The sequence below is a fragment of the Chelonia mydas genome, chromosome 21 (genome assembly GCF_015237465.2).
Source record: "Chelonia mydas isolate rCheMyd1 chromosome 21, rCheMyd1.pri.v2, whole genome shotgun sequence".
Classification (NCBI taxonomy): Eukaryota; Metazoa; Chordata; order Testudines; family Cheloniidae; genus Chelonia; species Chelonia mydas.
The window spans coordinates 11,108,355-11,132,586 of NC_051261.2; the positions used below are offsets into that span (position 1 = coordinate 11,108,355).

At 47.3% G+C, this 24,232-nt stretch overlaps 1 protein-coding gene across 18 annotated transcripts in view; it reads left to right on the forward strand.

Annotated features, from left to right (window-relative positions):
• Positions 1–24,232, forward strand: part of ANKS1A (ankyrin repeat and sterile alpha motif domain containing 1A) — a 155,191-nt gene that overhangs the window by 113,792 nt on the left and 17,167 nt on the right. For all 18 annotated transcript variants that reach the window (XR_006286799.1, XM_043533347.1, XM_043533349.1 and 15 more), the window contains 3 exons: positions 15,319–15,417; positions 17,932–18,084; positions 19,298–19,405. Coding sequence is in view for 17 of the 18 variants with exons in the window: in XM_043533347.1 (XP_043389282.1) it covers positions 15,319–15,417; positions 17,932–18,084; positions 19,298–19,405 (360 nt within the window). In the remaining variant the exon portion in view is untranslated. The remainder of the gene's footprint in view (positions 1–15,318; positions 15,418–17,931; positions 18,085–19,297; positions 19,406–24,232) is intronic.

Sequence of the window (24,232 nt, forward strand, 5' to 3'; positions counted from 1 at the left end):
CTCCGGTTTAGGAATGGAAAACCTCTGCTTATAGGTATGTGGAGAACCCAGGCTTTCTATGTCAGGAGGTTGCTTGGCTTCTGCCACTGCTCAGTCCTATGTTGGTGAGAGCTGGTGGAATATGACATTCGCTTCATAGGATATAGTGAATCTCTCACCTGAACACAGGGTGGATTTGATTTAAATCATGATTTAAATCACTAGTCGGGAAGACTCGATTTAATCATGGATTTCTACATAAAAGTGCATTCTTGTTGTTATAAACTTACTACATATTCTTCACAACTCGGAGATAGATGTAGGCTTCATTTTTAGAAGGTACACGCTATACATTTTTAAGTGATTTATTTTGGAAACTTTTCAGGTTAGTTTTACAGCTATATCAGAAAATGTTTTGGTTATTTCATTTACCAAAGGTAATTGAAGCAGATATTTATGAAGTCATTGAGAGGTAAACTATCTCCAGTTCAACAGGTAATCATTAATATTTGGAGGATTTTCTTGCCATGCTGTATTAAGAGGAGAACATCACCAGCCAGACATTTAAATTGTTTTATTTAACTAAAACAACAACATTATGTATTCTGGATTTTTTTCTCCAACAGCAAACATATAAAATTTTAACAAAACAAGCATCTGAATTTTTGTATTTAGTTAAACATTCAAGTTTTTTGAAATCAGGTTTTTGTTAGAATTGTTAACTAAAATAGTTAAATGAAGTTTTTTTAAAAAAAACAAATTAAATCGACTCTGTCAGCCAGGTCAACATGAGAAACTTAAAATATTGGCTTCTGCAGCTAACTCAGTCGCCTTCACCTTTATTTTCCTGTTCATAATCTGGAAAAGAAAAACAAGCTTTCCTGCTTGTTCAGGTCCCAAACGATATTTCAGTTTGGAACAAATTAGTCCAAAGGAAGAAAATATTCTTTCTACACCGGCAGAAGAAGCTACTGCTGTTAAAAGTGAGATTATCACTTCAACAGTCTCTGAATCCAAGTGCTTAAGTGACTTTCACCAGTTCACTGGAGTGACTTTCTTTAAAACATCATCAGCAAACACATATTTCTTGAATGGTTCTTATTCCCAAACTGGGTCTCTTTTATGGCATGCTGCCATTATAGATTTTCCCTTCTAGAGAGAAAATGGTATGGTAGATCTCAAATCAATGAAGGCTGCACTCAGAAAGACCTCAAGACTTCTGGAATATGCTGCTCAAACAGTTTCACTTTTGTTTCTACTGCCTGTCCCACCCTTCTCACATTTATTTCCAGACTTCTTCTCCTTGTGCAGATCTATTCCACCTCCAACAATCTTCTATTCATTGAACTTTTTTAAACTTTGCACTTTTAGAGAGAGGTAAGGGATTGACTCTGTGTACACAAATTTGCAGAGGGACAATAGGGTTGAGGTCTGTTATTTCTCACCTCTATATATTTATTTAAAATCATTTTTGCTGTTAACAAGCATATTATCTCTGGAGACACAAATCCACAGTTTGAGAACTGCGAAACTAATTATCTCTCATGGTATCTTCTAGACTGAGCACCGAATCCCATTGGGTAGATAGAAAGATTAACCTAAATAATCTATACGGAAGCCCCTGGAACCCCATCAGATTGGGTCCCTAATCCATAGACTATTGGAACTCATTTACAAAACTTTTCTTAAACTTTACATGAATATATTCTCACACTATAGAATTAGAATTTATAAACCCTGTTCCATGATGATATATTTGAGCTATAATGTGTTGTCATCACTCACTTCAGGCTGCACTTAATCTGTGGTGCTAGAAGGAGCGGGGGAAAGGTTCAGAAATGGCTTTTGGCCTAATTTTCCAGAATGAGACCCGAGTTCTCCCTTAAATGCTATGATACAGCCACTAAATTGAAGCACAGTTATGTCTCTGGAGACGATCCCTTATTCCACTTCCTGGGGAGTATTCTTACAGTAGCTCTATTTCAACAGTTCTGTGAACAATGCTGTAAAAGATGTTCAGTGATCCTTTGTCCTATTACTCTTCAGGATGCGTCATTTAGTCCAAGGGGAAGGAAGGCCTTCCCTCCGTCTCCTCTTCCCTAACCACTCTGCTTCCCCTTCATTGCTGCATTTCTGGCTGGGGGCAGTTGAATTGTGACATTTCCTTTTCCTATAGGGTTTTGATTTGGTGAGCAGCTTGCTTTACTAGGAAAGGATTTTAAAAAATAAAACACAGTTTGCAGTTTTAAATTCTACTTCTTTGATTTCTAGCCCACTGGAATGTTTTCCTTAGAGAGAAAATATGGTGTGTTTTGTTTTGATATTTGTGTGATGGATAAATCCAACCTAATTGCAGTTGCTAGTTGAGCATAACTCAGCTGTATCGCCCTGACCTTGTCCTCGCAAATGTAGCTTTGCAAATAGGATAGAATGCCAGGTAAACTTGCATGCCAAGCAGCATTTGTATTATAGTACTAATGAACCAGAGCCATGTGCACATCCAATAAATCACCAGCCGGAAGAACTCAACAGCTGCCTAACTCAAAGCTTACAGGTAAGCTATTGCCTCATCCCAAATTTGGGGAGCCAGATAGTGGACCATATAACACCACCCGTAGAAATTTAAAAATGGGAGAGCTCCTGGTGGTTCATTCAGTGTTAAATAGTGTGGCTAGATTTAAAGAGCCAGACAGTTGTTTTTGACAAGTAATTGTAGCTATGGTAGGCAATAATCAAATCACATGCTTCAGGGCAGAAGCTAATCACAGAGGTCAGGAAGGAATCTCGTCCTCCTTAACCTCCATGTATAGCACTGCATGATTGGCCAGGTCCCTTACATTTCTCAGGTATGTTTAAAGGCTTTTTCCTCCCCCTGAAGCACTGAGTATTTGCAGCTAGACAGCTTGAGAGGTTAACAGTCTGAGCCAGTGGGGCACATCTCCCATTTCCTGGTCATTGCACATTTATACTATGGTTGAATGTTTTTCAGTGCAACTGTATTGGGATCTCATGAAGAAAGTGAGCTTAATGGAATTCAGGTCCTTTGGTCTTTTTGCTCAGGCCTGGATTCCTAGAGAATGTGTAGAAAGCACCTAACCGTGATTCAATGAGACAGCATCAGAAACAGAAATCTGTTCTCCTCATGTAGTGCCTTGGGCTCCTCTGACTTCCATTTTTTTAATTGGAGAGAAGTAGTAGAAATTTAAGGGCATTAAAGAAAAGAGTGTTTGCAAATAATTCGGAGTTCTGACATTAATTTGACTAAATGTAATTTTAGTGTCAAATCAGATTAGCCTGCGGTGATCTTCATTACAGAAGCGCCTTCGTCTTTTCCTGTCCTCCTTTCGTGTATGTGTGGGCAGAATGCAGAGCTGAGGCACTGGTTTGATGGAGTGGCGAGGAGCAGAGCTGAAATGCAGGTTTATTGAATGTCTGCCAGGCTCTGTTCACTTTGGAATACACATTCCAGGTTTCCAGACAGCTCTGTTTGGAGAGGGCACTCGCTGCTGTTGAGAGAGGGTCAGATAGACCCAGAACTGGCTTGTACGGAGCCACCTCTCCTTCACTTGGAGAATCCTCTTACTTGGGTGCTAGAAGACAGTGCTACCATCCTCCCCTATGCCTGAGATCAGCATGCATCACTCTGGAGCATGGCCAACCCCTGACCTCCTGAATCTGGGAATTCTAGGTCTGTTTTGCACACTCAGCTCATATAACTCCCTGGCTCAGCATGCACCCCATTGGGGAACTGCCAGTCTTTTAACATGATCTGAGAGGCTCTCTGTCCTACAGCGTCTTCTCTATTTGTTACGAAGCTTGTCATTCTATGGAAGCAATCTGGGAAAGACTTGAGTTACTTGTTCATTCCAAGCAAGTCCTACACCGAGTGATCTGCTGGCGAGTCCATATGTGTGTAAGCATTTGTTGCTTTGATGTGCAGTAAAACTTTACCCGTATTGGGGATTTGAGCTAGTTACAGCCATTGGCGTAGCTGCATCAGTGGAAACGCCAAGTAAAACCGTATTAGTGTTGATCTTCATTAGTGCTGCTTGTCCTGGTTTCAATCAGGAGTGAGCTTCATTGTTGCAAATCAGTTTTTGGCCAGTCTACTCTGTGGGTTTGTACTGGGGCAGTTATGCTGCGGACTTGCCGTTGGAGGCTGTAATGGGGCAAATCCCCATTGCAGATCAGGACTCAGTATAATGAGATCTGTCTTTGATTCAGTCTCTCCAAGACCCCATCTGCATGGTGAAATTTGCTGTCCTGAAGCCATTTTCGATATGTGGTCTTGTAAACTGTTTCAAGGAACTGGTTTTTTTGCTGGTTGCTGTGGATGGAGCAAAAACAATTCCAATGTAAAGATGGAGGCCAGTGGGACTTTGTCTTTTGCCTGAGATCTCAGGTGGGGTCTGTGTCAGAGCTATTCTCTAGATTAGGCAGTAATCTAGAGCTGAGCAGGGTTGTTTTTCCCCCTGTACAACTGGATGGCAGCATTGTCACCTGAAATGGTTTTCATTTATTTTACAGCATAGATGGTGCCTAAGAGTTGATTAGCCAGGTTATATGGCATTATCTATCATTCTCCACCAGTGCTAATGTGTCGGGAACACATTTTTGCTGAACCGGAATACAGGGTGCTTCCTACCAGATGTCAGTGGAGGGCTTTGAAATAAAGGGAGAGGAACTCGGTGACTAGACTGATTCTGGTGGCCTGGATGAGTCTCTCTGGAGATGTGTGGAATTGAATCCTCCTTTCACGCGGCATGACTGCTCTTCGGAAAGGCGTCTGAGCAAGCCTCGATTCATGCTGTGAAATGCTATCTTTTTGACAACTCTCCAGTGAGCTCTGAGAGTGCAGCTTGGATAGTCAAGAGTTTTGCTTTTCTCCTAGGTGGTGTGTGTAGTTTGTCCTCTGGAGGGAGAGGCATGACTCATTCAGCCCATGACTGATTGGTGGAATGGCACTGGGGCATAGTTGTACGACAGCATTGGGCCGTACGAGCCTTTGTACAAGCCACTGGATAAGGTGGCTCAAGCAATGCCACAGCAAGCATCTTGAGTGAGGGTTTTATAAACCTGCGCCAGGACATTGAGTGGGGTTGCAGGGAAGCAAGTTGTGTAATGGGAACTCATGTGCTGGAAACGGGGAGAGCAGGAGAAGGATCTTCGTGAGGGAAACACTCTTACACCAACAACCCACACACCAGTGAAAACATGACCTCTTATTTATATGGTAGCATTTATGAGCCCCCAGTCTTGGGCCGTGACCCCGCTGTGCTAGGCGCTTCACAAACACAGGTCAGACTAGACTGGCCCCAAAGCGCTTATGATGTAAGTTGAATCCCTGTATAAAGATCACTTATGAAGTATCTGTGGGCTGTTCACCAGGACATTAATTGTAGGCCATGCTCCATCCCAAGGCATTAGATTGATTGATCAGGGAATCGAGGATGTAGAGTGCTCCGTATTATCTTACTGAAGCACAGGGTACCCTATATCACTGGGTGTGCTGTCCCGGGGCCCAATCCTGCCTCATGCTGAGCTCCCATCAACTCCTGCTGAAAATGGTGATTGTTGAGGATACTCTACCTGTGGCAGAATCACGACCGTTGGAGAAGCATTTCTCTGTCCATCTTGCCACAAGTTTATCACCACCTGATTTGTGTTTTATTTCCCTTTGCTTCTTCCCCTATTGATGTCTGTAGTTCAGGATGCACACGGGAAAGGAAACACACAGCCCTAGTTATTCAGAGCATTGATTGCAGAATGGCTAATACACAGAGCCCCGTAAGAAATCTGAAATTAGCATGCAGCCACTTAATTGTTGCTTCATTTTTCCCCCAAACACATTTGGATTGTTACAGTGGTGACCGAGGGAATTAGTCATGGTTGTCAATGTCAGGCAATTTCATTGAGGGGAGAGAAAAATTAACTGCTGCTTTAATGGCATTTTTAATGCTTATTGGCCCCAGAGCTACTAATGAATTGAATGTAAGTATTCTCTGAACTGCCAGTTTTGGTCCACCCACTTTGCTTGGGAAAATCCATTGTGTGCGATGAGTGGCACTAACTTCAGATTGTTGGTGGCAAACTTCTAATATCTTCAGACTCTCTGTACTAGCACTTCTAGATATGCACTGGGAAAGGAAGTGGTTGAGGGAAAAGCAGGATGTAGAAAATATGGAGGAGGAGTGTGTCCTAGTGGTTAGATGTAGGCATCAGAACTTTCGGGTTCTAGTCATGGTACTGCCACTGGTTTGTTGCAGTAAATCATTCGAGGCCTGATTTTCAGAGGTGCTGAGCCTCTAGCTGCCTTCAGTTGGAGACATTGAGTGTTCAACGCTTGTAAAAATCAAGCCCTTAGCCTCTCCGCTTCTTTTCCTCCATCTGTAAAATAGCAGATGGTGCTGGCCTCTGTGTTCAAAGCTGTGAAGGTCTGTGGTGAAAAGCCATGAAGTGCATAACTCTTGTGTCAAATTTTGACTGATCAAATGTGTACTTGTTTCTAGGACAAGCTGTCAGTTAGCCCATTAACAATGGTGAGGCTGATTTTATTCTGTCAAGCAAGGTGTAGTAATACTTAGCACTTCTATTCTCCAAGCGCAAAACCTCCCCACTCTCCTAAGAAGCAGGCATATACTACTATTCCCATTTGAAGATGGGGAATAGAGGCCAAGGGGATGCTGTGACTTCCCTGAGAACACAGAGGGCATCTGTATCAGAGCCAGACTTTAGGACTCTGAGTTCTTGGCCTCCAGTTCCGTGCTCGGCTGGGTTTGCACAGGTGAAGCGTGATTGCATGAGGCTAAATGTGCAGCTTCCATAGTCTGCTGGAAAGTGTAGCTTTCATGGCACTAACCTCAGACGGATGCTGGGGCGAGCTATTTCCTTCTGAATTGAATTGCAGTCTTGTCACGCTCCCCGAAATAGCTTCCCTTTGTCCAGTCTTTCCAAATTCAGCTACTTCCGTTACATTCAGAATGCTGCTCTTTAAGACGCTGATGGACCCTATAATTGAACAGTTTTTACGAGCCTGGCAGCAGCAGCAAATAGCAGCTCAGATGGCAGAGCTCAGAGGGGCTTTTCAGATCCTCTTGCTGGGTGTGTAGTTGATGCTGCTGCACTAGAGACTGGTGGGTTACATGGAGTACTTCAGTTTATTACCAAAGTGTGGCGGTCCTGGAGCTCTAGAGTCGGGTTGTGATGCCATGCAGGGAGTCTGTGTAGAGCCCCCTTTGGTGCCCAGAAGGGACACGGCAGATGTGCTCTGTTCTGAGTGTACTTGCATCAACTCCCCTACCTCACTGAGTGTTGAGAGGGGAAGGCAGTGCAGCTTCGGCTGGAACAGAGCCCCAATGTCTGGGCCTTTGGAGGTGGCAAGGTTGAGATTTCAGATGACATCACACACCGCCTTCCTTCAGAACAGAATTTGCACTTTCCAAACACCTTCAGGTGCTCTTTGGGCACTCACCAGCTTTCCTGGAGTTGCACAGCTTTCCAGCGGTAGGTATGCAAAAAGCAGCTATAGGCTTCAGGTACAGCAATATGTGTAGCATTGTGGTCTATGTGGGATGAGTTCGGTTCAATTTTCAGCAAACCATCACCAAAAAAACCCACAACAGATCACAAACGCCTCTGCGGCCAGCAATAATTTTCCCCTTTGGCAGTCTTAGCAAGGCCCATGGAGTCTGAAGTCTCCTGTCATCTCTAGGGGAGCTCCTTCCAGGTCAGAATTGAAACATGCTAGTGGAATGGTGTGGAGGAAGCTTGCTTTGGCCGCCACCTGTTCTGTATTTGTGCTAAGGATAAATGGAGGTCTCCAGGGCAGTCATCCAGCATCTTTTCCCAGTGTTAAGTTCATAAAGTCTCTGTCACGTTTCAGTCTTCAAATTTAATGGAAATGATTTCACCACCAGGGTTTATCATGTCTCTTAAAGAAAGGTGACATAAGGGGGTAAGTCTAGGGGCTGTACAGCGACCTCAGATCGGGGGTAGGCATTGCTCTCTGTTACTATTTGTGCTGCTCTGTAAGTTAGCAGATGTCTAGCATCTTGGGTAGAGAACTAGTCAAGCAGCCAGGTAACTCTCTGCAGAAAGCAAATCAGTAACAGCAGAGTAGAGAGGCTGGACAATGCAGATTCACTTGTGCCCTCTCAAATTAGCTTGACTCTGCTCAAATGAAGATTAAAGGCAAGGCGGTTGCTTTGACTCCTGTAATGACTAGACCACGTTGTCTTTTCTGTTTGCTGGATCCTGTTCAATCTGGCAAAATTACGATAAGTTTGCTCATTTGCTATTTTAATAGTTAGCATTCCCTGTACCCGGTCTGTCCTGAAACCCAGGGCCTGTCTTTGGAGTGCAGGCTTGCTAACAGAAGCAGAGCCCATGTTAGTGTGAATTTAGTTGAGCAGCTGGGACTCATTAAACTATTCTGCTGTCTGGATGAGGCTACATGTCCGATGCAGAACTCCTTTTGCCTTAGGCTTTTCATTGGCGGGAGAGGCAGGATGGAATGAGGCCAGACTGTGCGTAAGACACAGCATGTGAAAACTGGATAGTTAAGTGCTTGCAGAACACCCTGTTGGAGGAGAAATTCTGGCAGATTTCAGCAGCTTCGCTTTTGCCATTTCACTTTGGGGTCGCTAAGCAGCAGGGGAGGCTATCTTGGCACAATGTGGTCTTTGACTTTGTGTTCTTCCTTTTAATGACACACCTGAAGATTTACAGGCTGTCTAATTACAGTGTAATACATGAAGCTTAACTGAAGCAGACCCTCTCTAAAAGCTTGTACTTCCATAGGCGGGTCAGGTGCGTAATCAGTGACTCATTGCTAAGGGTTCACAAATTAGCATCTCCTTAAACAGTATGCTACAGGGCAGGGTCCATCTTCCTTTGTTTAGAAAGTACCTAGCAAGGTGGGAGCACTACCAGAGTCTAAAATATAATGCTTATCCCCCCGCGGCTGGGGAAAAAAGACCAAAGACACCATTTCAGTTGTCAAGATGATTAAAGGGTCCTCAATGGCTTGTCTTCCCATAGTCAGAGCACCACTGGTGTGTGTATGCACCCCCCACCCACCTTTCTCTGCCAATGTTCTCACCCCAGGAAATGTTTGTATTGCATTGTTGGCTTTGATATGAAGGGGATGCTGCTCAGGTGTTCCAGTGCTCGCACATTGGACTTACCCTGTCACTTCCTTTGGAGGAGCTCAAAGCACTTCAGACATTGAGTTTAGGCTGAGCCTTGCCCCCACTGAATCAGATCCTCATCCCTATTGTACAGATGAGGAAAGTGAAGCAAGGACGAGGGAAGTCCTGTATCTTAACACCAGGAAAACCCTGTAATAGCAGAGCCTCTCCCCCGTCCGCTCCGTTTGTGCTCTTTGTCAGTCACAGAAGTGATTCTGTAATAAAAGCAAGCTTGGGGGGAGATTTCCATAGACACATCATGGTCCTGTATCAAAGTTCTGCACTAATGCAAGCATGCTTGTTTTCAGGACAGCTGCTAAACAGGCCATCTGTACTACTGAGAGGAAAATGATTTGTGACTGCTATTCCCTGATGGAGGGATGGAGTTCCCCTGTTCCATTTGGGAAAACGGGAGGAGGTGAGGGGCTGGGCTCCTGCCATAGAATTCAGGTTTTCATGCATGTTAGGGTCCACGTGCAGCATTGAACTGTCTGTGTCTCGCAGCCCAGAGAAGTTCATGAGGTAAGAAGCACATGTTACCGGGAATAGTCTGAAGTGTGGGTTTTCCAGAAGTTTTTTATTATAACTGGCATTTCTGAGCCTGCTGCTGGAGGAAACTCGCTCGGTGGGCAATAGGAATAGTAGGAGCCCTGTGGAAGTTATGATTCCCAAACGTGTTCAGTAAGGGTCTAGAACAGTCCCCGAAAGAACTAACTGTCGTGGGTTGAGCACAGGGTTGGGATTGGGGGGCTCATACTCCTGGCTCTAATGTGCATTTGCCTTGTGGTCTTTGGCAAGTCACTTGCAAAACTTCTTCCAGTGAAAGGGAGTCAGGCCTGTGACCGCAGTGCAAGAACCTGTTCTGTAACACAAGTGTGATGCTTACCTACCTGGCAGGAGCATGGTGAATATTGTGAGGTGCTTTGGAGGTGGACAGCCCTGGATAAGGTGTCTCATATTGCTAAAAAGTAACGTTAATCCTCAGGTTTTTTTCTGATAAAGAATTTCCCAACCCACTTTAATAGTGATTGTAAATAAGGTTTCTCTATAGCTAGTGTAAGAAATGGCATCACATTTTAATAAGATGGTTGTCTCCAACATTAGAAGTGCCCCTTGTAAATATACTGTTTCAGTGTTTTTAGCGTAAATAGTGCTTTTTTGCCTTGTGAACTACTGAGTCCGGTTTTGCTTCTGTACAAGACCTCCTCTGTGCAAAAAACAAAACAAAACCCTGATAGGTTTAGTCATGAAGTTTGCTGGATTCCTCTTAAACTGAATTGAGCTGGAGAAGGAGAGATGGCACAGAGAAAGGAAGGAAATGAGGGCAAGGGGTTCAGGAGCGAGTGAGAAGCTTTGTGGGTGACCTGGAAGGAGGTGATGAGGATGCCAGAGGGGGAAAAGGGAAGTCACAGCTGAGCTTGTTGATGGTCTCTCTGGTGTCCTTGGGTAAATCTCATTAAGGGAGGGTTTTAGTTGGGATCAAGTTGTCAGGCTTATGGAGACATTGAAGACAGAAACGCAGTAAGGAATGTGGCAGAACATAAGGAGAATAAGTTTGTAGTGGAGGAAGTGCGGTCACAGGACTTTCTGCAGAGGTGCTTGTAGGGCTTGTATGTAGGGAGTGAGCCTGGGTTGGTGGGATGGACTTTTCAGGGGAGAGTGAAGCAGCAGAAGGATTGTACAGATCAGCACAGGAGAAGGCAGGGCACAAGCTGAGACAGAGCCATACGGGAGACATGAGCACAGATGGATTAGAAACCATGGAAAGGAATTGGGGGAAGGTCAAGCAGGTGAACCTGAAGGCATCAGCTGTGTATCTTGACAGAATGTTCCTGGTTTCCCTGTGGATAACGCATTACCTTGGACAGTTGGGGGACTGAAGAGGAGTAGCTCATTCATTTGGTTTGCAAAGGGTTAAAAGATTTTTTTTTAGCATTTGTGTTTAATAATTTCCTTTAATGGCAGATTTTTTTTATTAGAGATGGAATCTGGCTGGGTTTAAAGGACATGCCTGTATGCTGCGGATCACTTACAGGAAAGACCATAACGATTGATTGGCAGCTGTTACTCTCTCTACTTGTTAAGTCCCCTTAATATGCAGATTGACCCTGAGGGATTTTAATGCAACACATAAAAATGAGAGCTGGTGAGGAGAAACCAGCTCGGTTCATAAAACATTTGGTTTTGTGCTCATGCTTGGCTTGAGAGCCAGCCCAACTTTCCTAAGCCTGCTCCAGCAAGAGGGGACAAGTCCACTGCCTCTCGGGCTTGGCCCTGGCTTGTGAATCTTCTGCGTAAGGCAAGTGTTCACAGCAGAACTATTTGCTACCAGCCCTGTGCTTAGACAGCTGTTGAGAGACTGGAAATGGGCTCTGTCTTTTGAAATGAGCATGATTCAAAATGTAAATAAAGTCTGCGTCTACATTAAAACAAAACAAGTGCAGCCATCACACTTTGTTTCATTCGTTCGGGCCCAAATAGCTCTTCCTGCTGCTTGAGTTAATGTCACTTGGAAAAGGTTTAGTGTCCTGTAAACCATGTCCTGGAGAGTGAGTGTGCGCGCGTGCACATGTGCATGCATGCAGCTTGCAACAGTGGCACTGAATTCTTGGCGGCCGAAGTAAAGGGTCTTTCCTCAGTGTTGGGCTAGAGAGGACTGAGTTTGAATCCTGGCTCTGACACCAGCTTGCTGTGTGAACTCAGGCAAGCCAACTGTCCTCCTCTGTGCCTCCCTAAGCTTTGAGAAACCCAAAGAGAGATCTTCAGCCGTGCTCCCGTCCTTTGATGCCATGCAAAGGGCCCTAAAGGCCCCATTTCTGGCTGTGGAGATTCCAGACAGCACCGGGAGGCTGCTCCAGCCCAGCTCAGACAGGTGCAAAGGTGGCTTAAAGATCCCTCAGCGTCCCACTTCCCCCCTCTGAGACACGGCACAGAATCTCACCCCACATATGAGTGGGAACAGCGTTGGGTGCATTCTACTTGTAGGCCGTAGCTGTTCACAAAGCTGGGTGTAACTGCTGCCCATGAGAGCAAAACTGGACTGCCCTAAGAGGTCTCTAACCCTGCTAATACTTAGCCTTGTTTCCCTCTCAGTTCCCCTAGCTGGTGCAAATTATATGGCTCCCCGGCCTACTATTCTCATAGAACTTTTATTGTATCCCACCCCTGTTGCTGCTCTTGTGTCCCAGTGGAGACTGTAGGAGTTTAAATTCACGAAGGGCCTTTCTTTCCTTTTGACAGGGTTGTGTGTGTGTTTTACAAGACAGCTGTTTGCGACACAGAAGCCAGCATGTCTGTAGCCTTTTGAAGGGTTTCCAGTAATGCTTCCTATTGTGTTCTCCGTTACCAAACAATCAAACCAAAGTGCTCCATTGAGCCCGTGTTGCCGAGTCAGTTTGCGAAGGGTAGCTCGCTTTGAAAAGGAAAAGCTTGCATACACTGACAGCTCACTACTCCTTCGTGCGCCTGCTGTACCATTGCTGGCCTTCTGAGGTGAAATCCCACAAAGGCAGGCATGAGATTGGGAGCAGCAGCTGGGACCATAGAACTGAATTCCTCAGTGCCTTTAAAAAGTAACCTTTTGAAAAGCATGGACGGATTGGCCCTGGTAAGCTAGAGGCTCTTTGGACCAAGCTCTTTCCACTGTTTTAAACAGCGCTCACACACGAGTGCTCAGGTACTGTGGCTATCAGCTTCAGACTCTCTTCTGCAGAGACCTTCTGCGCCTGCATTTCCTTAAGCTTTTGTGCTTTCTCTCTGCTGTAGATGGAGCGGGGAGGGTGTTCATCTGCCCTTCTGACTTCTGTACTGCAAATGCTGAACCGGGGAGCCCTGTTTTCCGGTCATTCGCTGACTTAATCTGCCACCATTGTTTTTAGTGAAATAATTCTCTGCAGCCTGACCTGAGGGCAGTGCTCCTAAATACATTGTACTGTGCATGCTCTTCAAAGCGTTAGCTCTGTTCCTTTAAGCTGATCTCCCTATTGAAAGGAATAGCTCCTCTTTTAAGGGTAGGGCCTGCTTCACTTTGTGCTGGGCAAAGCCAAGGCTGGGGGCGCTCCTGCGGCGGTCAGTACTCTCCACTGTCATGAGCGGGTATGTGGGGAGGGGGCTGGTAGTCTTCGTCATGCAGGACCAATAACTGCTGCCATGTCCTGTGTGAGGAAAACACTCTGGCCAGTGCCATGAGCTAGCCAACAGTCACTCGGCTCCCAGGTATTCAAGCGTGGCAGCTGCTTAAAAGGTGCTTGGTGAATTTAGTTTTTAAAGGGATCATCCCAAAGATGAGTCAGCTCTGCCCTGGAGAAGTCTGGCTGTGCGTGTGCACGCACTGATACCCTACAGGCCCCTAAAATATGCTGTAGACTAATGAGGGGGGAAAGGGTTTTTGATAACCCCCCCTCCCAGAGTGTACACTTGTAGAGTATTGCCGTACGCTATGGATGCGTTGAAGGGCTGAGTGCCGTCAGCGCCTGTAACCTGCTAATACGCCCCTGCACTGAGCGACTCGCTACATTTACATTTTGTGTTTAATTTTTTTTAAATGGTGGTGCTATGCCACGTATCCTTCCACTGTGAAAATAGTTCCCCCTAAAGGATGAGAGAAGGAAGAGGCTCTAAATTATTTTTTAATTCTACTGCTTTGACTAGACTTTTCAGTCCCCCTTTCCCTTAAGGTTCCCTGCACTATGTGGACCCCTCTTGTCATGGGACACTGCATGGAATACTTTCTGCCACACTGCAGCCAAGATTACTTTTATAAAAATGAACTCCACAATAGCCAAGACCTCGCAGTTCACCTTTAATCTGTGGCCAGCTCAGGAATGGGGAGGGCATGTCTGCAGCTGAAGTTGGGCTCTTTCCAGGTATATGTTGGTGTACAGCACCTAGCGTAATGGGGGACTGACTTTGATTGGGGCATTTAGGCACTATTGCAATACGAGTCAGTGGTGTTAACTGGATATGGACAGTCAAGTAGCTGTTATGGTATGGCTATTTCACTGATGGGGGCGACACATCTGGTCTTACATCTGCACGCTGCAGGTCTAACTGGATACTGACAGGCGTGTAGTCTCTGATCAGTGAAGGAAGCGCAGACTGCATGTGTTCTCATTCCCGCTTCACACCGAGATAATGAGCTTTGTAAAGCAGCAGCTAATGATGAAAGCCTCTGCACTGGAGAGGGGTGGGTTGCCTCTGTCTCCATGGAGACAGATGATAGATTACAGAGATACTGACCTTCCCTGGATCTCCAGCTCTCACTAAAATAAATTCAATTTATTCTCTCTGGCTCTCAAGGGAGCCTAGGCAGAGATGAGCATCTCCTGCCTGTCAGCATGCAGCGGTTCTGTTTATATGCGAAAGGGATTGTTTGTGCAGTGGGGAGATTTGAATTGCTAAACCATGATCAAAGGAATGGCTGATTAAAGCATCTACATGGGAAAGAGGAAGGTCCCTTATATCAGTGTCCCGAAATTTATTGGCTGCAAAGAGATACCATGGAACAGACTGAGTGAGAGAAGGGAGGGGGTAGCGGGTAGCTACATTCATTCCTTAATTGCTTCAGCAAGCACACTGCACACTCCAGAATTAACCCATCAGTACACCTGGTGACTTGTTTCACTTCTGCCTAGGCTGTCTGCTTACGGCAGGTGGTGGGCCCCATAGGTATGTGAAGCTGAGAAACCCACTGGAGGGGAAGCTGTCTGTGGAATTCCCCGTTCCTCGTGGGGGCATCCTGGGAGGGCACTGGAGAGCTACACCATGGCTTTTGAGTGCCAGCTGCTACAGAATCTCACGGGTATCAGCCTGGGGGAGAGACCTTATGTAAATCCAACTGAAACCTGCAGATGTCAAGTGGCTCCATGGGGTGAAGGGGCGAGAGATGAAGTGTGCTTAGTTAGTGCATTTTATTGCTCTGCTCCTCTGGTGGAGTCATTCCTGTGAAGCTTCATGCATATTCCCCTGGTCCAGAGCAAGAGCAGGGGTTTTCTGCAGAGCGGCCTCCCTTTTTTCACTGGGATCAGAGTAGGAAGGGTGTGTGTGTGGCGTGGAGGAAGGCGGCTATAACACACACAGTTCCTACTCCAGCAACAGATCCTGCTGCTGCTGCTCTCTGCTCCCACGTCCGTCTCTCGTTCTGTTTCCACAGGGCTGTAACGTAATGGAAGATCAGGACCTTCGGGAGATCGGGATTAGCGACCCGCAGCACCGCAGGAAACTTCTCCAGGCTGCACGTCCCCTTCCGAAGGTGACAATTGTATTAGTCGCTGCAGCAAGGGTGGAGAGCGGGCTGGTGGAGCCAGGAACTCTCAAACTGCATGGCTGTGGTGTGGAGGGCCACGGTGCAGAAAATAAAGCATGTAACCTCAGCCATCCGTCTGTAGATACAGTCCTTGGCTTTTTGGAAAGCTATTCTCTGGGAGAGTGCCATCGAGAAGAGGGCTTATGACTGCATCAATAGAGCATCCCACCCCAGAGAGGAGAATGGCTAGAGGGGGCCAGGACTTGGGTTTTTAGCTTGTGGAGAAGCAGGGGCTGCTTTTTCTGCTGAGCTGACTGGGCATGAATTGGTGCGTCTGGACTGCAAGGAGCCCCCAGAAGGATGTGGCTTACAGGGCTGAGTGGCGGCTCCAGGACACTAGGCTCCTGAGAACTGCAGCTGAGAATCCTGCAGGCTAGGCAGGCACGTCAGGGGGCACCACGCTTCACTGGGGGGAACTCTGCCTCTCTCGCTGGTCGCTGAGAGCTCTGCTCTCTGTGTTCATACGGTGCAAGAACAGCACGGCTTGTGGAGAGCTTGCATTAAAGACTCAAACGTAGTCCCCTAATGCTAGGGATGTACCAGGCATCGCCCCGGCAGGAAGTGCTAGTGTGGTCACTGGTATTCCAGAGATGGCTTTCTGAGCATCCTGTTTTTGGGGTGCTGCCACTTGCAGCCGGAGCCCCAAACAGCAAACGTAGACAGGAGCATGATCAACTTCGCTCAGCTTTCGGCTCTTCCAAAGCTTTCTCCAGCTGCATTGAAGTCTAATTGCTCGGGGATTTGTTATGGCCAGTGAAACCTAAGAAGGGTAACAGCTGCCCTCAGTTTTCCTGCCACCCTTCTCTCGCACACTCAGCAAGTGCCCGATATAACCTCATGTCAACACTTCCAGTGAGAGCCAGCAGTCCTGTGACCCAGCTTGAATTAGCACTAATACGCTAACATAGCGCAAGTGCTGAAACAAGGCAGTCTTCCTCTTGCACCTGATTTCTCAGGCCTCTGCCAGGGGCTGTGTTGCGAAATTGGACGCTACCTTATCTGTGCCAGCGGCGTGTAAGGAGGCTATTTCAGGCACTTGGAACAGAGTGTCATCCAGGCTGCGGGCCGCAGGGTGCCTCCCGCTAGTGCATAAATGAAAATAAATGGCATGTGTTCAGTGGAGCGACCCTCCAGCTCCATTTGTCAGAGGAAAATACGCCCGAGAGTTGAAGGGAGAACTTAGCAGTCTCCTCTGACATGCTTTCTGGGGCGCGGTCACAAAGGGGAGATGGACTTGGTCAGCTGCGAGATGGGTGGGATGTGAACCACCGTTGTAAATAGATGAGGACGTTCCCGCCTCTTCCACCAGCCAGTTCCCGTCTCCAGTTACTTTGGAGCGGGGTTTGGAATTGGCGCTGAAGCCAGCCAGTGCGCTGCTGGATCGTCACACTAGTCCCTTGTCATTGCTGTGAAGTGACTTCAGGAGTGGGCTCAGAGGGGGTTTGTCTAGTTGCTAGTGGAGAGTTGCCACATCATCAAACCACCAGCACTTCTGGCACTTACTACTGCCTTTATGATGCTTTCAATAGCGATGCTGAGGACTGAACGGGCCGTGGAGGTGGCACTCAGTTCTGCTGTGCACGTCCCAGTCAGGACTAAGGTTTTTCAATGGGGAAGCCAGGAGAGGGCTTGCCCTTCGGCTGTCTGTCACCTGATAATCGAGGGACTCCATCCTCCAGGGCTATTTAATACAGCCACTTCTCTGAGCATTAAGTTGACCAACAAAAGATTTTCCTCCAAGCCTCTGGTATTGGGAACAGTCCCCTGGGTCTCCTTTTTCTGGCAGTCTTCTCCATGTGCGCACATGTGCTGGATTGTGGCCACCCCCACCCCCCACCTCTCCCCCGCGGCTGGACCCAGCTGCCCAATTACTTCTGAAGTGCACAGACCTTAAGGTCATCTTTGGCAAGAAAAATCAGCTTCTCAGGCTGGAGCCAGGGGTGGGACAGGAAAGCTGTGATCTCACGACTGTCCTGCTCCGCTCAAAGTACACAGCCAAATATGTAACTGACTGGCATTGGCGCTTCGCTACATTCTAAAGACGCTTACGACTTGAATATTGAACGTATTCCCCCTGGGCCGCTGTGTGGTTTTGTGCTTTAAAGGGTAAATGCAGAAGGGAGGGAATGCTATCCAGTGAGCACAGCTCGGGACTCGGAGTTGGGATTCCTGGATTCTTTCCCGATTTTTCTCAGTGTGCATCCTTGGGCGTGTCTGTGAACCTTGGTGCCTTGCTTGTCCGCCTGTTAATGGGAGTAACGCTTACCTGGCCCCGGGGTTGAGGTCTGCTCGGGTCTTACAAAATGCTTAGAGATCTTCATGTGGAAGTCACTGTACAAATCCCCCATTATAATTCTTTAATTACATGATGTTTAATTGCAGCCATTGTGGGTTTTGGAATCTGAGCTGTTTGGGATCCCCAGAGGCTTTTTAACCCTTTCTTGTCTTGCCCATTTTTAGGTGAAATCTCTGGGTTGCGATGGGAACAGCCAGCCTTCGGTTCCCGCTTGGCTTGACTCTTTAGGGCTGCAGGACTACATTCAGTCCTTCCTGTCGAGTGGCTACAGCTCTATTGATACTGTGAAAAATCTCTGGGAGCTTGAAATCGTAAATGTAGGTACTGGCTTTCCATTGCCTTTGCTATTAATCCTGCACAGGTTCCCTCCAGACGGGTACAACTTGCAGAGAGGTTTGTTCGACACAGTGCAGCAATGGTGCAGCACTCTTCGCATACGAAGGTGCAAGGAGAATCCGTGCCAGTGCCGGACGATTCCGTGCCCCAGCACCTTCATTCCAAATCCTGACGGTGTGGCCCTCGGCACCAGAACTGTTGCTGTTTGAAGGGAACGAAACATGCCAACTCGGAGGCAGCAGGGTCACTCTTGTGAGCATGGTGTGCTGTCTCGTTGTGGAATAAACAGACCAATGGTTCCCACCAACTGGTGAGCTTGGGATTTAGAACAGCCCGGTTCCACCGGGAGGTGAAGTTGGCGTCGGTGAAAGGGAAGCAATCAGCAGTGGCAGAGCGGGAACGCAGCAGTGAGGGGAATCCTAGAACAACCAGAAGTTACTTTCACTGGTGTGTGCACAATGCAGTATTCAGGGACTAGATATGAGTATGTCTTAACTCAGGGAGAGCCTGTGAATACGTAGAACCGTTCTTTGGTGTGACTGAGAGGGTACCAAAACAGTCCTTTGTGTTCGTCTAATTAAAATGTAACCTGTCCACTCAGTGATTGTTCTTTAGGGTTTGCACCCTGCAAAAGTAAACAATAGTTATTTGTATGTGGTTGGGGTTCTAGGCAGCATGATCTAGTGGCTTAAGTTTGGGGTTGAAAATCAGCAACAGCTCTGCTCTAATCTCAGCCGTGATGCTAACTTGTGTGTAACTTCGGATGCGTCGGTTATCCTATCTGTGCCTCGGTTTCCCCAGCTGTTACCTGGGGTTAATGCTGACCGATCCCACAAGGCGGTGCAGGGGGGCTGATGGATTAGGTCCTCTTTACGCAGCAGCTTGCCAATGAGGAGCTGTGTCTATGCCCTGAATTAGGGAGAGGAGTATATTTCATGCTGTACAAAATTTGTCTGCTTTGGGATGAAACTGACAAGAAATGACACGAAGCTGTACAGCAGAGATGCTGAACAGTATCAGCAAACACAGTGACGAGGGGAGGCCTGGCAGTGGGGCAATTCCCAGTCTCAGTCAAAACCTGGCAGCTATTAGTTTGACTAGAAGAAGATCCAAAACTTCACGACATGCTCAGGGGGATACCGAAATCCTTGCCCACCCTCCTTGAATTGAGCTAACCTTCCCCTTTGCCTGCAGGTGCTGAAGGTGAATCTGCTTGGCCATCGGAAGCGAATCATTGCCTCCTTGGCAGACAGACCATATGAGGAGCCACCCCAGAAACCACCACGGTTCTCGCAGCTGAGGGTGAGTCATTGTTTGTGTTGCTGGCTGCCTGATTGATATGTCTGCATGGAGCACAACCCGTGGCTGCCAGGATGTTTTCTTCTGCGCCTTGGCTTGTCTCCCTTCTCCTCTCATCCCCCTCTTCCTTTTTAAGAAACTAAAATCAAGCCTGCCTCAGGAATCATCTCCTTTTTGATGAACAATGAACACCTCTGGGGATCTGAGACCAGGGGAATGTGTTCGCTGAGAGCTCAGGTGCTACGAAAGATTTCCAGATGGGAATCCGGGCACAGATGGGAAAGCGAGAATATACTTGTCCTTTCTCTCAGAGCATCGTTCTCTCTTGAAAGCACTAGAAATTCTCCTAGGAGAGTCAGTTAAAAGGTGCCACAAAAATAACCTTCCTTTGTGTCAATATTTTATAAGTTAACTTGTTTGAAATATTTACTGTGGGTAGTAAATTTCCAGAGTGGTTTCAGAGACGTGCATCAATTTTTTAAAAAGTAGTTTTCGAACCTAGGCACTTTAATCTTCATTATAAAAAGCAAAATGCCTTGATGTGAACTTTGACCCACTGGAGATGCTCAGACAAGGGCTGGATGTTCCTTCTAGCTCTCAAATGTCAATTGAATTGCCCTTCTGAATTATTTTCCACTGGCTACTTTGGGGCAAAAATTCGACCTTGTGGTTGGGTGGTTGAGACAGCAGCACCTCTGGCTTTGTGTAAGGGGAGAGAGAGCATTTAAGATAAGCACTACTCCTCCAAGTGGGTGCATGTTTGATGTTTTGTTACTTGGGATGGTACAGATCCAAACACTCCCACTCTGAACACACTGAGAACTTCAGATCTGGATCGTAGCCAGGCAGCTTAGCCCCACTGTGTCTGTTATCAGTCAAAGCGCTGAGCCATGGCTCTAATTCCCGTTACTCTTTTGGCTGACTGTGTTTTCAGAAATGTAAAAGCCTAGTGTGAAAAAACAACCTTCCTGGTACAGAACTGATCCCAAAGCTAGAGCATGGGGAGAGCATGTGGGAGCTGCAACTTGTATTCAGCTGCATGTGTTGATCCGAGATTCACGAACCACTCTCTTCCAACTCAGGCCCCACACACAGAAATGTTGCTATTGGTTTAGAGCACACATTCCAGCTGACTTAGTGGTGATGTCAGGGTTTACGAGTTGGTCACTTCAGCTGCTCTTCCATTTGTGGGGTGAAGAACTGACCCTTAGGAGAAGCACGTGATTCCTATTCCCTTTTTCTCTGCCATGGAAAACAAACTACTGAAAATAATGTATACTTAATACCGGTCCTGCTCATGCCAAGTGCTGAGTGCCCTCGGCTCCCACTGAAGTCACTGGAAGCTGAAAATGCAAGGCAACTCTCAGGATCAGGCCCATAGTTTAAGAAGAAGGTTCAGGAGAAATCTGAAGAGCTGACTTGTTGGGCCAGTTGCCTTTCTCCATTCACTGAACCCCTGTGTCCAAGCAGAGTGCACAGCGCTGGGGCATGATCCTGCTGCTGAAGTAAGTGGGAGTTGAAGGCACTCAGCACCTAGCCAGTCAGGTCCCTTAATCGTTGGGTTTCCTGTGTATGTCGGGGAAAGTCCCAACAGCTGCAGTCTCTCGGCTCCGATACCTACCTAGTAAGTTAAACTGTGACAAGGAGCATGTGGTGAGGGAAACAGCCCTTTATGGCCCCATCTGAGGATCACTTTTTTGTAGTCGGTCGATTGGTATATGCTGATTTCCTGCCATAGTATACTCTTAATGAAGCTACATGTGTGTGAGAACTGTCATAAACACCAGAATGATCTGCATTGCTCAACTGAGTTTGCTCCATTATGGCTTTCAGGCAGGATCCACGTGTAGTTTTTACCATTGGGAACCCGATACCTGCCTCCTTGGTCTGTTTGGGGTTTCTTGGGGCTATAGGCCTGACTTTCAAAGATGCTGGACGCTTGCATCTCCCAGCGACTTCTGGATGTTCAAGGAGTTGCATGTGGTGGGCACTCTTGACAGTCAGGCTGTCTGCCCACTGGGCTAGCTTTGGGAGGGTACCTGTGCAGGTTCCTTTCCCATGGTAGAATTGCCACACCCTCTGAAAGCATGTAACTGTTGTGGCCCAGCAGTGTCAGAGTAGCCTACATGTGAAACGAGTTTAGCAATTCTCAGCTTCTCACATACAGCTAGTTAAGGGATTAACAACTGGGGTGTGCGCAACATCTTCAGTGTTGCAAATCAAGATTCCTGCAGCACCCAGTGGGAATGACTGACAGATTGCCCTACCTTCAAAGCAAACCTTTTGCCATCCCTTCTGCCATCTTTCATGCTGAGCAGTAGGAATCACTCTTAAAGCCACTAGCATTGAGTCTCCACCATTGCTCTGCACCTCCCGTCAGTTGGAGTCCTTCCTTTTGCCCTGAGTTTCAAGTACTGCCGAAAAATTGACAGCTTCTGATTAGGTTGAGGGCCTCAGCCCATTGGGCTGCAGAGCTGACTTGGTCAATCTGGATTTACTGGGAACACAAGTTACACACCCTGTGGTGTAGACTTGTAGCAATACTTGGAATACTTCACGCGCTATGCTGTTCATGCAGATTCCAAGCCTGAGACTGGCTGTAAGCAGGATTGTAGCCATTTGCATTGGGTTGAACTTCATTGCTTTTTAAGGTCTGAAAAATAAGTACAAGCTTGGGAGAGCTGATGGAGTTCAAACAGGAGCCCTGGTTAAGGCAAACATCGCAGCCAGTGCATTTTTAATCAGAAGCACCAGTACATCCGCAGCATCAGCTCTGTCCCTGGGACACACTTGGGGCAATGAGAACTTCCCCTCCGTCCCAGTTCCATGCAGGGTTTGTAGCAGTTAGTTCGAACAGCACTTCCAGATGAATGGCCCGTGCAGAGGCTGCTCTTCTGGGCTGCACTGCCTCTCTAAATGGCCTGACAACTGCAGCAGAAGCATGAGGGGGGCTTGTAGAAGTAGTGCCCGTCATATATGTGTGTGGCTGAGGAGGGCTGAGAGGAGCTAGAGCCACCTTGTCCAAGGGGCACAGTCAGGAAAGTGCAGCGGTTCTGGCTTCTGACTGGGCTTTGGTGCCAGGTGTGTGCTTTCTAGACACACAAGTTTTGGCCTTGGGGGTAGAGGGCTTGGCATGTTGGGTAGACTCGCAGTTTGTGCCTTCCCAAGGTGTCCATGGCAATACATGGCCGTGGGCACAAGCCCAGGACCTCACCGCTTTCTTGGAACACTTCTTCTAAACAGCAAACAGGGAGGACTCCTGTGTCCTGGATCCTTTCTGCTCTGGGTCACTGGTTCTATTCCAGCCCAGGTTGGTGCCCTCTGATGGTTGTTAGGTCTGGTTGGAATTTGCTTGGGTCTCAGTCCAGTTCCTTGTGGACAGCATCCATAGCGCAAAACCCTCCATCACATTTGACAGTAGAGGGTCAGTGTTCTTAGGTCAAGAACTGAACATGAGGTTGAGTTCCTTCTCCTCGGACCCCTTCCCTCCCCCAGAGCTGGTTCCTTCAGCCTGGGGATGTAATGCCTGGCAGGGAGGAGGGGTGTAGCTCTGTCTTGTAATTTCAACCTGTACTTGGTTGGATACAGAGAGGACTCTGGTCCCCATGGCGCTGAATCCTGCACCTTCCGCTAGCGTTGAATCACAGGCTTTGTAGATAGCAGATGCCCAGATGGAAAGCAGCCAGCTGAGAATCCAAGATTCTCCGAAACGTTCTCTTGAGATGGACAGGACTGAAGGAATAGAAAGACGCGCCTTGGCAGAGTGTCAGCTGATTGAAATGCCGGGTAGGGAGGAGGTAGAAGAGAATGGGGCCATTTGTGACATTTCCTGATGCTACAGCTGTCGAGTTCCTAAAGCCTGATTCTGGCATTGCAGAACGGAAGGATGTCAATGGAAAATTAAGCAAGGATTTTGAATGGAAGTAATGGGTGTTGCAGCTGTGAGCTCCCAAAAGCACCAGCTTGAGTTCCCTGCATTGTCTTCTGGGCCCTGGATCGGCACGTACCAGGGTGACTCTTCCTCGCAATTATAGCCAGCCGTTGTAAGGCATTCGGATTGATCTCTTTCCACTATGCTTTCTAGGGCCTCAGTCTTTTTAGTGCTTTGACCCGAGGCTGATCCTGGCCAAAAGTCAGTCCACGGATGTCTAACTTCTAGTGAGAATAAACACGCAGTAAAGGTGGCAAAGTGCAGCAATGGGGGCCATGTCAGAACTTGAGATAGTCCTGGGGTGATTGTGGGGTGGCTGAGGAGAATACCTGTCTGGAGATCCGATGCCTTTTACAGAAGACAGCAAAGGAAATTGTTTTAGGGAAGAGCAGATCGGGCCAGAAGTCACAGGTTCCATTAACTCTAGGGTCTTGCACGCCCTTTGTGCAGGCATTGTCAAGGTAGGGTTTGCAGTGTCAGACTTCTCCCCTGGAAAGAAGGGGCTGCCCGCATCCAAGCTGAATATCCTTTGTGGCTTTGGTCTGGAATTTGCCTGGTTTGCACTTGCCTTTGAGCAAGCCACCCCTAGTCTCTGCACAGCACCCTGGACAGCTGCCAGAAGTTGGCCACCTTTTAGGCCATCCTTGACTTTAAATCAACAGTCTTAGCGGTGGCTGGGGAAGTGCCCTGCATACATAGATGGGTTAATGAATTGTCTAGGGGTTTGGTATCAAAATCAATTAACTGCTCATACCCACAGTATATGTCTGGTGTACCCCTAAAATGGCTGGACTCTGGCTTACAGCACCTGTGAGATTTCCCATGTTCCTTAGGGCAGGGCCGGGTCAGGCCAATGCAGGTGACTTCTGCAGGGAAGACCCTGTGTTTGCTGCCTCCGT